Source organism: Lathamus discolor, chromosome 14 (assembly GCF_037157495.1).
Source record: "Lathamus discolor isolate bLatDis1 chromosome 14, bLatDis1.hap1, whole genome shotgun sequence".
Classification (NCBI taxonomy): Eukaryota; Metazoa; Chordata; class Aves; order Psittaciformes; family Psittacidae; genus Lathamus; species Lathamus discolor.
In genome coordinates this window covers 1,991,138-2,006,424 of record NC_088897.1, presented here as the reverse complement: position 1 = coordinate 2,006,424, position 15,287 = coordinate 1,991,138, and the positions used below count along the sequence as shown (strand labels likewise).

Genomic DNA, 15,287 nt, shown 5'->3' with positions numbered 1-15,287 from the left:
AGTTACCTGTGGTAACATTGCTTCACATGAAGAAGCTCAGAGTTATTCAGGATTCAAGCAATATGTAACTACATAAAGTGGATTTATATTGTGATGACCATGGACTACATCAGTTGCCTTATGGCACGAAGCTCAGAAAAGTTGTTCAAAAACTAGAACCAGGACCCAAAATAGCCCCCAGGTCCACACGCAGAAGCCTGTAGCATGCTTTTTTAGCAACACACCAGGTTGAACCACATTTCTTCAAAAGTAACAAAAACATGTCTGCATTTAACAGCAAGGACACAAATATCCATCTATTATGAGCTATTTGTTTCTGCAGAAAAAACCACAATGGTTAGGACAGGTAAAATTAAAGCACCGTTTTCTCCTTTAAACTGTGCTCTTCCCATTCTGTAAATACAAAGGTTCTCCTTGTTCTGCAGTCATAACTAAAATGGAGATAACAAAGTATGAAACTATTTCAATGCATATTATATATCTTCAGCTAAACGTCTCCCCAGCATCCTACCTGCTAATTTAACTGTTAAGTTTTAAGGAGAACACATTCACACCTACAAAGAAACAAAAGTTTTGCTACACAATTAATTCTTTCTAAAGAAAATTTACTTCAATAAACCCAACAGATGGTCCAAACACTCATCTAGAATCATTTTATCTCAGCCAAAGAACAGGATGCTGGATCTCAGGAGATAATAGTGAAAGCCTAGCAGCACTAGGGAATGTGAATTTGGGGCGTTTAACATTTGTAATCAGAACACTGTAAACAGATAGATCAGTGCTAGTATCACAAAATAAAGGTTAAACAGGCTAAACCACAATATATATTTTCTTACTTGGTGTGATTTAAATCAGCGAAACTAAACTGTGTCTGGTTTTACTGCATCTGGCAAAGTTTGCAGAGTTTTCTTTGGATTCGTTACTCAACCAAATGTAGTGCTATACTTTGCTTTCTAAAAACAAACAAAAAAATCCTAAGCTGTTCCTAGCAGTTAACAAGCCAGGAATGTTCCCTGACAAGATATCACTTCACGAATATCCTTGACTGTCTCCTATTTTCTCCAGTAGATTAAAAATGACCCCTAGTTTGTAACTGTGGGGAACTACACACCAGATTACCCAGAAATCTATAGACAAGACAGAAATTCATGAATACAATGGCACTGTTGTGAGCACTGGGACAGAGCACTCATCTAAGCCTGCATTCCTCTTCACATCAGCACTTAGCACTGCTGTGACAGCTCAGGTTAAAGAAAGAGGCAACCACTAAAAGGAAAAAGCAAATAAACTTGGAACTGTGCCAGTGCACGAACACATGTGTAGGTAGGTACGTGTACACACATGGGTGTAAACTCATGCCTTTCACTCCCCAACACTCTCCTCCATCTGGCCTCCAAGGAAATACAAATCAGAAAATGGATATAAATGTGTTCTGGCATTCCACTGACTTGTTTCTCTGGTTTTATGAGGAAAATAGTAATGAAAACAAAGAACATTGCTCATATCAACCAAAAAAACTTTCAAAGACACATTCAGATTTCAAACCTACTAATTCCCCACCTCCTAAAAAACAAACAAGCAAAAACCACCACGTGGTCATTCCCTGCTTCCATCCCCCCAGAAGACATTAAAATGTTTTTTAAGCAAATTTACCGTCCTAAAAATCTCCTGTGTCCAGTTAGTCTCTCTTCCACCTGAAATAGCAATAATTAGAATACTTCAAGAACATACCTGCCATCTACTTTCCTCCTGACGAATGCCAAGTAATCGTAAAAGTTTGTAAGTGCAGGAAAGTAAGACATGAAACCCGATTTCTTTTCTCTTACATCTGAAAATCCTTAAATAGAAGTAGCATTAAATAGTGCAGTGTTTAACTTTTCCTCCCTCACTTCAAAAGCAGTAACAACGTCTGTGAGATTTAAGACTAAATAATGCGCGTGTAAAGACCTGGCTGAGTCATAAAGTATGCTTCGAATACGCTCACTCCTCAGTAGGCCTACTAAAAGCACTATTGTCTCGATTTATTAGCCCACAGGAAAAAGATATTACAGCAAGAGGTTATCTTTAAATGCTCCACACTTTCCAAGTGCAGTGTTAACACATACAAAACAGAATGAAATAAGCAAATGCTTATTACCTATAATTTAGCAAACCAGATTCTCTACATGACAATAATTTATTACAGCCATTCTATCTCCTATGCCTAAAGATGGCCACGAGGCACACGTATAATGTTCTTTTCTGCTTTCATACACCAATACTGCATTTCTTTAAAAACCAATGAAACCTCCAAACTGTGTGCACAGCAATACTATATATACAGTAAATAAGCATATTATCAGGTAAAGACATGATCAATACTTTGCACTGCTCAGTTATCTTCAAGATGCTCTGTTACTCAGCTCCACCCTGTGAGTCTCTTGAGCAGTTGAAGCACTGCAATGCCAAACCCTGCACCCGCCACCCTCTGCTCCAGCAGATGCCCTGGCAGAGGCCCGTGACTCCAATCAGTAACTCCTGCATCAGAGCCACATAAGCTTGACAGTAGTTCAGGTGACCTTTTCTGCCTGAAGTTTTCTATGCACCCTTAAAAATTTGCCTTCCTCTAAAAATACTGAATAAAGTAAGGAAACAACATTTCTGCAGATCAAGATTTCTGACCAGCTGTATCTTGCAGGCTGTTGCAACTAAACAGTGCACCCGAAAAGGTACGGGGCATTTGTCAGATTTAAACAGCACAACATCTTCTGAAGCAGAACAATAGGACCACCACCTCATGCAAGGCTGTATTTCTCTTATTTTGAACTCAAGAGGTATTTTACAACCAATGCTTCCCCAGTATTCTCACTCGTAATCCCAGTGTTAGAGAGATGGGAAGCTTATGTAATGTCGTAACAGCTGAACACTTTTAGTACTGTTAACTACACCATGTGGCATCTCAGAGATCTGGAAGTTCTACGGTTTGACAAATCTTGTAGCACATTCACCCCAGGCCCATCTACTCATCTCAGTCTTGTAGGCTTTGAGGGACTGTGAACAAGTGACTTGATTAAAATCTAATGCAACCAAAACTCTCCTCTGAAGAGAAAATTCAATCCATTTCCAGTGAAGCAGAAGTGAAAAAAATCAAACAGCTTCCCCTGAGGTCCAACGCTGCTGCATACGCTCAGTGCTGCTGTGTCTGAGGTGAAGTGGTAAGTGTCAGTCATCCTTACAAATCCCCAAGGTGATAGCTTCACTTTTAAAGCTTTCAACATAGTTTGACAGTAAAGTAAAAACTTAAAGGTCAACACTACCTGCTAAGGACAAGATAAACACAAGAAAATCAGTTTGAAAAATTTTATGGATCAGAAAAGTAAACTATTAAATGTAAAGGAAAAGTTTTGATTTGCTGTATTATTTATCCAAAGGCTTAACTTCTGGATATATTTAGGGATGAATTCTGTGAACTGTGCCAACATATTGACATTAGCCTTGCACCAGTAGAAGAGAAATGCCATCCACTAGTCTCACATGTTAAGTTGAACTTAAATGTTACCTTTCTTAGCTACAGGAATGCTGTATGCCACAGGATTTTACAGCTACTCCCACAAATTAAGCCTCTCCCATCAATATTTTTTCTTAATTAACACAATTTCTGTTGGATGTGGATGACTTTGACTTTTTACAACCACTCTCATTTCTCAAAAAAATGGGAAGTAAAAGGCTTTTGCGATCTCTTACTGCTTCAAACTGGTAGAAGAAATTGCCACACCGTGATGTATTTACTGCATTGCTTGTTTTTTCTCTAACACAAATAGCTACACCTCCTGGTAGTTACACCTCTTCTCCTCTGGGGAGAAGAAACTAAAAATCAAGTGATGGAGATGGGCATATCCAGCCAATCATCTGGTTAGGATGCAGTTCTGCACACTGCATTCCCCCTTAGTAAAGAGCAATCACAGCAGATTCCAATAACTTACAGCATACTGCTGCAAGACCAGAACAAGGCTGGATGAACAGTGTAGAAGTGCACTTTTGTCCAAAATTTCAAAGTATATTGCCCCAGTAACTGCTATTGAACATGGAGAAGCTTGCTGCACAACATTGTACATTTCAGTGATGTAAGTTTAGTTCTTATTTACATCCTCGATTGATTCAAAAAGCTATTTTGCAATTAGAATTAAAAAAAAATTGAACCTGAAGTGGGACATGGAAGAAGGGCAAGTGTGTGTATGTATGCATTTATATATACAAATACATAGACACATTGCACTTTTACGCTATTCAGTATTTCCTGCTCAGAGCACATTCAATAAATAATACACCATGATGCTTGCCTTCCCTGTGAAAATTCCATAAATGCTATTCTGCTCCCCACGTTATATTTGTAATTTTTCTGACAGTAACAGAATGAAGAAGAAAGTCAAAGTGGCTGAGGTTTAGGCAGCCATGACATAGACAATCAATCAAACAATCGATCACTACTTACAAACATTTCAATCATTCAGAAGATGATAGCACACACTGTGCCTTGAGGCTTTTACAACAAATGTCAGGTTTCACTGGAAAGTTGGGGGACAGTTGCTCAGAACCATTCAGCCTGCTTCAAACAATCACATCAATAACAGAACAGTCTTACATCTCTCCACAGATTTCTTAACTTTATGGGGAACTTTCAAATTCTACTAAACACAACAGTGACCTTCCCATGAAATGGGATTGTCTGGACCAATCTGCCCATATCTTAAAACAATCCTTTATTTTGAAAAAGAAGTGAAAATATTTTTGAAGTGATATAAAGCTGTGAGGAAATTCCTCCCGTGGCTGTTATGTTTCTCAACTAAGGTTACGCATCTAAAACAATAATCATTTTCTTAGAAATTTTTCTATTCCTAGAATATAGAATGCAAGAAACAAATTATTTCAGCAACCACTTCTCTAGCACAAGATTCTTTCTCCTTTTAATGGAGAAAAAACATAAAGGTTTAAAAATTGCCACAAGAACTAGAAATTAAGTTACACTTTTTGAAAAATGCCATTATTCTGAAATGATACAAATATCTCAGTTTGTGGAGCCTTCAAGAAAGGAGAAACTTCAGTTAGATAGCTGCAAACTCTCTATATCATTAGGTTACCTATAACTCAGAACACTGTAATTGAAATGATGTGTTCCATCATGCTTCAGAAATTATGTTACTGGAAACAATAAAGTATTTGCCATTGTAGTTCATATTCACCCTATAGCAGCTATGGGAAATACTTCTCGTTAGTGGCGAACTCAGCTACAGTCCTTGAGTAATGCCACTACACAGTAATCCTGGCCTTATCAAGTTTATTTTCCTTGCACATCTACTGATGTAAAAGAGTTTGACTATGTTTTCCTCTATACTTTTGGTAAAGTATATCTCGGAGCTGTTACATGATTAAGTACACTCTACTGTACTACGATCAAAAGCATCTGGAAAGGTGGAAGTGAAGAAATGCTCTCTGGGAAAGTTAGCTTAATGCTTGCACTTCAGAGTCACCCATTATCAACATTTCATAGCAAGTTTCTTTATTTTCAGGTCCCCAAGGTGAGAACAGTAAATTATGACTTGAACTAAACAAGTCACACTTGGCTCCAAAATCAGATTTTCCTACCTCTACTTTCAGGTCCCAGAGGTGGGCAGAGGAAATCCTGGTCACAGCCAAAGAAGTCATTTTTGGCTCTGAAATAAATTTTCCTGCTTTCCTAGAGCCAAACCCTACCATCGAGAGTACCACAGCTTTAAGCAATACTTCAACATTTCTTTTATATATTTTGCTTTAGCAACCTGATTCTTTAGCAATAAGAAGCCGTTTTCAGTTACGCAGAATTAGGGGTTTGGCCTCTCTTTCTTAAATAAGTATTGCTTATTGTTGAGTACACTACTGAACCTTCATAATTTCTGTCTCCCCAACATTAATAAAGTGTTTTAAATCCTTCTCTTTGGGAAAATGAATGAACACAAGATACTACGTGCCTAAAATTCTTAAGTGAAACTAACTGATAGTCTTTAAAGGTTCTACAGAAAATAAGTTCTAAAAGCATACAGTTACTAAAGGAGAGTAAATTCTTGCCATTTAAGACTAGAAGTTGTGGCATATATTTAGCACAAATATATGGCGAAAATAAAATTGGATACTATACATCACACTTGACAGTGAGTTTCTACCCAAGTAAAGACTGATGTCTGGATCCAAAATGCTACAATTCAAAATATATAACAGTAGTTAATGAATAGTATGTTAGCATCAGATAACATGCATATGCAGTTACACATCTATTCTTGTCACATTATTTATATTCTCTAATACTACAGTTCACTGGTATTCAATCACGTTACAAATCATAAAACATATTTAGAAAGCAGGTTGATCACAGACAAGTAACAGTAGTGGAGATGAGCTAACATCAAACTGCCAACATGAAATACTGGTCTCCAAAGGCATGATTCTACAAACTCTTACGACCGTGCACAGTCCTAGAACTATTAAGGGGATTATTCACACAAGTAGAAGCTACGTGCAGGACTAAGGGGTTATGGAATTGAGTCTTAAGAGGACTTCTACTAACCTAAAAAGCAGACAAGCAAGTATATTTTCATGTAGAAGCGAAGCACTTTTAGTGATTTAAACCAATCCCAGAAGTATCTCATTCATGGATATCCAAGGGAATTGTTAATCACTTGCATTTCCTATTTTTAACGGGATGTCATTATTAATCATCTTATCAGTTTCTTCATTCGGTGCATCTGTTAAGCCCCTGTTGTTATATAAAAACTATGGCTGTACCTGTGCTCACAATTTTATGTCTTTATAGGTCTAACTTGACTTGCATCACTGTGTTTTGAATTTTCTTCCGTCTGCCCAAAGTCAAGTTTTTCCCAAAGCTTCAGGGCTGGAAGTTTTAAATTACCAGGTATAAATCAATTTTCTGTTAGCCTAAAAAACCCAAAGAAACACCGACTGTATAAAAGCAAATGTCCTAACTATCCTACAAACTTCAACTGTTTCATTTGGGAACTTAACACATCCTAAAAAAAACAACCAAACAAACAGAAGATGAACTCTGTATGCTTTCTTATTTTTAAAAATCTGGATTCTTCTAACCTCAGGAGAAAAAGAGAATTTCAATAGAAAAAAAACTGTTAATAAGGAGAAACATGTAAAGTAGAATCAGCCACCCTAAAAAAGCATTTAGAATAATTACAATAAAATGTAGAGGAATAAAACTTTGTTTTCCTTTGTGATGTTCAGGTAAGGTCTGTTGGTTTAGGGGGACTGAAGTAATAAACAATTTGCTTTTGTTAATACAGACGATTAAAAATATAGTATCAAGTTGGTTTTATTTATAGCTAATGATTTTTGTAACATGCAGTGCTTAGTTTTCTGTACTCTTTTATAAAACATCTGTTTCATTCCATTCTGAGAAGCAATACTATTGGATCAGCTGCCCCAGAAATAAGCAAAAAAAAATAATATTTTCAGGTGAAAACTGGTGGTCTCTTTTTCCCTCCCCTCTTTTTAATTTTACATGTCAATCTTCAATATCAACACCCAGTTTTCCTTAAAAATGCAATTCCAAATCCTCTTATGAGCTGACATGCTGCTGAAAAATGGTTAATCTTCCAAATTGCTTTTGTATCTATGCTTACATTTCTCCAAAGCTAGTCATTATTCTTCAGTGAAGAGAGTGACTACCCTTCACCATGCAATTAAGCTCAACTGGTAAAAGGAACGTACATTAACCAGAACTTTTTGGGGCATCTACTACTCCTAAAGGTTTGGTCAAAACAGAACATCATTCAATTTAAAGGGAAATACTGCCCAGTTGGGTATCACTTGGGAGCCAAGTTCTTGCGCAAAAGGCACATTTACAATAAACCAAATTTCCTCTAGCATTATTTTAGGAGCACTGCCATGCACCAGACAGCTCCTCATATCTGATGCTTAGAGACTGGTGCATGCCCTTCTCTCATCCAGAATTGATCACTGCAGTGCTTTGTGCGTATCTAAATATATACACTCAAACCTTTAGCTGTTTGCAATTTGGCAGCTAGTGTTTCTATCCCTACTTAAAAATTTGGAGGTTTTCTTCACTCTAATTAAAAAAAAAAAAAAAAAAGTTTAACACAACACTGATTTTTTAGAATTTAGTTATAGTAATGGGATGTTCTGCCTGTGATTCTGTTATGTTACATATTTAGCTGAACTCAGGGTAAAACCAAATATACTGTTTTCATCTTAAGAAACATAATTCACCCTTGACACATTCTTTTCAATTTATTTTTGTATCATTTAGAACACAAAAGTACTGACTTCTGAAAATCATGCGGAGTAAATTGTAAGAGTTCCAGCCATACTACACACCATTTTCAAAATACCATTTCAGCACACACTTCTAAACCAAAGCATCTCTAGCTCTGGAAATAGTGCTAAGTATTCTTTCAATGTAAATGCTTTTATACTGAAGTACAGCATATTACATTTTAGTAAAGTAAAAAATGTTGTGGCTGAATGAGTGCTTCAAGAAGGTTATGCAAACATTGAAAGAACATTGCGCTAGGCAGCCACCACTAATATAACCTTCCTAGTCCTTATAGGATGTGGGTTTTTTCCAGCAAGGCTGTAATTAGGCACACACTGTAGACAACAAAGAAGCCTTTGGTTGTTCACTGTAGCTCAGAATACATCTCTAAAGCTGAGTCTGTATGGGCTTTCAAGTGTGAACCTATGACTTTGTTGTTTGATTTGGCACTACTAATAACCAGAATCCAGCTGTTCCAGTATTTATTTATTCTGTGATACTTCACTTTGTTTCTTACTTCACAAAATAGTCCCAAAATGTTCTAAAAATTCACATAAGATAAAGCAGTGACAGTAGCTATTATCACTGGAAGAAGTGTGCCAGCAACTGGGTGACTACCTAAGTGACATGAACAGACCACTGAAAACTGAGCAGTCTTACAAACGAGTCAATAATAAATATTCTTTCTCAGTAAGTAGAAAGAAAGTCTGAAAAAAAACTTTTCCATGTTCATCAGCTTTCTTTTCCTTTATGAATGCTTGGCTTCAACGACGAAGTGCCTATTCTAATGGAACATCATCTACCCATGAGACAAGACCTGCTGAAGTCAAAGGGAAGGAAGTGTTGATGTGGGTAATTACACAGCAGTCCAAGCAACAGGATCCTACTTTGGCTACTTGCTGAAAACTAGAAATAGTCTCCAATTTCTTTAATTGGAGGCATTTCAAAATGCTGGGTTTAGAAGTTTTTGCCTAAAGTGAATTATGAAAATACTAATGCCTTCAGTATCCAGGAGGAGGTTGTGTTATGTCATAATTTCGTACCTCAAAATTGAAGCTAATAAAGTAGCATTAGTTTGGAAAAGGTTTACAGTTCCACTGGCTGTTTAAGTTGGATATTTCCAACATAGTTACAGTACAGAAGGCAACAGGGATTAGAAAGGTGATGTATTGCAATCAGTAATGATGTGTGTGAAACATTGCTTCATTGTTATTATTTTACACTAAAATTACTTTTATCTTTCCACCTATTTTCTGAAATTATCTTTTGATCAACCCAAATGCCTTATTCAAACTAGTATTTTCCTAGAGTTTATCCCAGAGCTTCACAACTGAACAACCACGGAAGTGATTTCATTTCTATGCAAATGGCATGAGTTTCAGTGCAAGAAAAAAAGTGAAGGAATCTGGACCGCTGCTTCGCAGAGTATGAAGTTAATGAGCATTTTAACAATGCAATAGCCTTCACCAGCAACGCCAGACAAAAACTTATAATACATCTATAGCATGATATACATTTATTTAGAATGACATAAATGAGTCCTCAAGACATGCTATGCTGTTCCTCCTCTTACCTGTGTAGAAGGAATCTCAAAAGAATTCAAAAGGGATTCGGAGGAATACAAGAGTACACATTCAGAAAAAGTATTTTGTGCATATTTGGTGTTTCAAACATGACATAAAAATAAAGCACAACTCTCAATTGGTATCCTACCTGGAGGTCTTTCACATTTGGAAACGGAATACCTATGGTTATAACTGCACGGGCATTCTCATCACAGAAATCCAAGCCTTCACTAACTTTTCCTCTGCAAACAGCTATAAGGAGTGCTCCATCTTGAAGAAGCCAGAGAGGAATATACAAATCATTCTCAGTGATAAACTCAGTCTCAGAAGAAAGTTTCACTAACATCTTTCAAGAGCTAAACATAACAGAGCATAATATACCATATATCAGTCCAGCAAAGGTAAGAGCATATAAAAATATAGACTTCTTTGTTAAAGGGATGAGATTAACTCCACTTTGATCAGCAATATTGTGTATGATACTGAGTATCAACTAGCTAAGTAATTTTTCACTACATAATAGAATAGTACTTAATTATGCAAGAACCTTATGTATCTACAACAAGCTTCTAAATTTTAAACCTTGAATTTTGCACTCTCAAAATCACACTATTTGTCTTTTTGCCATACCTGATCTTCTATACTGATATTTAAGTCCTTTGAGAAGAAATCCTATACTGGCTGCACTATGAGATGGCAATTGACAGTTATGCAACAAACAGTAAATTTGACTCGGAGAAGTTGCTCTTAACACCCTGTGGGACACACAACTGCACATCCTTACACAGCTCAGTGCCTTCTCGATATAATGATTAGGATTACGCATCATCCTGTACTTCCCTACATCCTCATGCAACAATATAAGTAGCAGTTAATCTGCTTCATTTACCACAATAATTTATTAAAATGAGATTAATTTAACTGTTCATTCATACCTTATTCTGTCAAGCACTTTAAGAATCCCTTTTGGTTTTAACTTGAAGATTCTGTATCAACTATTTTGTATGTCTGAAGAACGTACCTCTTTCTCCTTTACATTTTATTGCTTCATAGTATATTTTAAGCAGTTCATCAAAGTCACTCTTTGCCCCTCCTTGAGGCTCTGCAATGACTGTTTTCACCAGCTCCAGGTTTCTCCATAAGCCAGTATGCATCCAGCGATCTTTTAATTTGTCCAACAGCTGAAAACAAACAGAAAAACACAGAAGAGCTGTAATGAAAGGTCAGTGACTTGAATGGTTCAAATAAAGCACCTAAAGATACCTATTTTAGTGAAATTATCCAGGTTTGTATTAATGAAGTTTCCCTACCATACACTGCTCCACAGCTATGCAATGCTTTGTAAACACAATGGCCACTCATTTTGCTAATTAGAAAAGCTGAAGTTTCTTGAGTTACAAAAGCAAAACTCTAAATCTATGAGAGTGGTCACTAAAGAGTATCTTCTGGTACTCCACAAAGCAAGAGGAACGTCACCCAAAGAAAAAATAAGAATTATCTGGTTTTCTGATTACCAAGAGATCAGTAAGTAAGACTTAAAACAAATTCGAAGTTAATTATAAACAAGCCTTTATATATTTCCACAATACTTCAATATTTTTTAAATTACATAGGTAAGTTGGGGTAGAAGGTATTTATGCAGGATTTAGCGACAGCCTCCTCTGCTTCTTGAAGGGCCTTCAGCTTTGTTATACCTACCAGATTCTGAACTGTGCACATTTTACTCCAAATCGGTACATGTTCAAATCTGGAAGCAAATAAGCTTGTTCCACATTTAGTGTAAATGTAATGAGAATATGTATTGCATTACAAAAAGCAAAGTCTAAAATCACCCTGGAAATTGAGTGGACAGAGGTAAATACTTCATTTCACTCCATTTATTATTCAGTGATCACTAGCGTGATACTAACTATTGTGCAGTAGAGTTAGCCAGCTTCATATGTACAGAGATTTTAAATTCACAGATTTTGGAATAAGGGTTATGCTCTTTGAAATTCACAGATTTTGTAATAAGAGTTATGCTCTTCATTTGTCTGTGCTTCCCTCAACTCCACACACTGAAGACTTTCTCAGTATTTTGCTTCAGGCTATATAAAACTGCTCTATCTGGAACCTGCACTTGCCCCAGCTGATTCCTCAGAAAGCCTCACAGCATGCCTTAACTCCAACCCCACTCACCTTGCTGATGCACTCCAGCCAAGATCTCAGCACCTTGAATGGTTGGGTTGTTACAAAATTAATCTGTCCCCTGTCCAAATATCAAGTTTAAGTGCTATTGTGAAGCAGAACTAATGGTAACTGTCACATTTGAGTTTAAAGGGAGAACACCTGCAAATTCATATGACACTCTTTACAAGAAACCGTGCATTATTCCATGTTCTCAGCATTAAAGATCTGAACTTATAACATTAAGTATTTGGATTAGTTCCTTCTGAGGTACATGTGGTTCAGAGGGGACAAATACTGTATTATTCTTGAATTTCCACCAGCTTTGTTCAAACCTCTGTTCAGAGAATTACACGTGCTTGCTACTGATGTGATCAAGCAAGCACTGAGAGTCTAAGTGATGAATAGTAGGAACAGTTTGCTACACACATAGATGTTACTTTGAAATAAATCATCTCTTCTTAATGTGTCTGTCCTACTTCTTGTCCCCTTTGCTACCAGCTCTGTCATTTCCTGGCAGCATCCTATCTGTAATCTTTTATCTAAAAGGTCGTAATACCATGATGAGCAATGACTGTCTATCTTGCCATCCACAGCCTGCCACTATGTCTTTAGTTCTTGGATATGACATGGAGATCATTCTGGTAAAGAAAAGAATCAGATTATGCCTCTAAGTACATCCATTTGGGACCTGCTAGAGCTGCCAGTGACTGTAACACTATTAGCTTTCCAGATTTCGCTCTTCCTTCTGTGAAATTAATGTCTGCCTAGGCCTCCACTGAGCAATCTATATGCTAAATTCACCTCCAGCACTGCCTGCTATTTACCACGCATGACAAGAGGAAGCCAGTAAGATAATATAGACAGGATATATTTGGGTATGTGTGAATTTCACATTTACATACATAAACTACCCATGTTTTGACTTCCAGGGGTCACTCCTGACTTTCTCCTCCTCTTCTCATCCCCCCTACTGAAATCAACTGGTATTTTTCACAAAAAACCCCTTATGAAATTTTCTTTGAAGAAAAATTGTTTCTTCATTCCAGAGAACCAAAGTCTGTTGATAGTCTCAGAAAGGACAAAATTCCTTACAGAAATTACTTAATCCCTCAAATCCCCTGTATTTCTCTCATATTTGAAAAGAGTGTAACTTATTTTCATAGTTGGAAAGGCGGCAGTAGAAAAGCACCCTCCAAATTCTAAGAAAACATCTTTTCTGTGGGTTACACAACCACTCCAGGCAAGCATCTCTTAAGACCATAACAGGGTCAGGTTTCCTGTTTAATTGACAGCAACCATCACAATAGAAAAATCACAATAGAAAAATCTACAATTTTAGATGGACATGTGTGAATTATTTATTTGAATCTTTAGCAAGAATGGAACAATTCATTTAATTCACACCAAAGCTATTACCCCTTCTATTTAATGGAGTTTGCTAGATATGGAAACTTTCTGGTATGCAGGAAAGCATGCACAAACACACACAATACCCACGCTACAGAGACACTCAAACAAGAATTATGGACATGGCTGGATACAAATAAATAAAATATAGAACCCATACATGTCTCATAAGAGCTAGGAACCAAGTGCAGGTTTCTCATAAAAAATTATTTCACTTTGGGTTGAAAAAGTGCAAATGGGAGGACAATATAATGCCAGGAATCTCAGGAAGCAACCATTAATGCCCACAGTCAGTCACTTTTTCTACCCAAGGGAATAATAGTTTCTGCAGTAGAAGGCAGTCGGTGTATATTTTATTAAATCCCTTAAAAATGGATTCTCAAATGGTTTATTAACAAATGGTCTTCCTCCAGGAGAGCAGAAAATCTTGTTAGAAAGAATCTGTCATCTTCCCATGCACCACTGAGGGCTGTTTACTTTGATATCTTTTTCTTTTTTTTTTCCTTTCTGCAATTTAAAGACCTGTAAGCTATGATCATAGAAACTATGAGCTCAGTACTCAGATTCACCATTCGTCTTTGTCAGCTTCCCCCTTTTTAGGCAATTTTTGAAGCGCTTTTGAAGTTTGGGAATGGGGGAAACTATTTTCTCAACATCTTTGCCATTACGTTGCACTCCTAGAAAAAATCCTATTCTCCTGTGTCGACGAAGGAAAAGCTTTGCTTGTTTCCATCTGCCGCTTCGTTTTATACAGTGCCAAAAATTGCATTAGGGGTTTCCCATGTCATGAAGCAAGACCAAAGACTTGTTTAATGTATTTTACCCTAAGGCAAGATCATTGTAATTTCCAGCATCTTAGCAAAGTTGAGAAGTTAACTTGCAGCAATCAAGTTGCTGAGGATGCACTTTTTCTGTAGTATTCATTACCTTCTGGCAGTGATTTTTGAAGTAGCAATTACCTGAGATGAGGGAGGGCCTAACAGAAAACACTGTTAACATGTGAGTTACTTATTCTGGTTTACAGCTCCCTAGCTCTTTTCCTGCTATAAGCACCTGCTACTGAATTTACTTACTTAGAATATTCTTTAATGAATGGATTGCACCTTGTCAGCAGAGTAAAAACACAAGAAATAATCCCTTCAACAAAAAGTGCTTGAGGAAACAACAGGACAAGTAAAAGACCGTTCAAGAGCAGCGCAGGACAAAAAGGATAATGACCTAAGCAGCAGAGTAAAATAACTCTGGCTTTATCAACTAGTTCAACAACTATTACCTATGTAATAATAACTATCAGTTACAGTTGTATTGTATATTCCCGTGCACCTTTAAAACTCTGTTGTCTTGTTACCCATGCATTTATATAACAATAATTGAACAAGAGGTATTTCAAGGTGCACAATATTTACACAAGTATCTTGTAACCTGCTTAAAAATCTGCTGTCATACACTGAAAACCCCACTTCTTCAAACTTTGGTATTTTTTTCATCTTGTTTCCATGTAATTTTTCTGTTTTTTAATGATATGAAGCTCCAGTTTTCATTGTTATTCAGATATGAATATTAACTGAGGAGAGAAAGTAAACGGCCATTAGGTTTTTCTTAATAAAAATCAGTATTGGCACCACTGTTAGTGCAAAAAGTCAGAGATTCTCAAGGGACTAACATTGATCTAAAAGCCTTTTCCCAAGCACAGCTCTTCATGTGTTCGCTACCAGAATTTTCTTTTTGAATAAGCACTGCTTCAAATCAAAGTGTGTCTCCAGTGGGCTGGAAACGTGTTTGAAGGGTCAAACAGAAGTTCCACTCACAGTCAGCATAAAACTTCAGCAATGGAA

The 15,287-nt window shown here is 36.8% G+C and overlaps 1 protein-coding gene across 11 annotated transcripts in view; it reads right to left on the bottom strand.

Annotated features, from left to right (window-relative positions):
• The window catches only part of BRIP1 (BRCA1 interacting helicase 1), a 115,660-nt gene that overhangs the window by 63,779 nt on the left and 36,594 nt on the right, over nucleotides 1–15,287 (bottom strand). For all 11 annotated transcript variants that reach the window (XM_065694577.1, XM_065694578.1, XM_065694572.1 and 8 more), the window contains 2 exons: nucleotides 10,898–11,057; nucleotides 10,025–10,146 (listed from right to left, as the gene is read on the bottom strand). In XM_065694577.1, coding sequence (XP_065550649.1) covers nucleotides 10,025–10,146; nucleotides 10,898–11,057 — 282 coding nt within the window. The remainder of the gene's footprint in view (nucleotides 1–10,024; nucleotides 10,147–10,897; nucleotides 11,058–15,287) is intronic.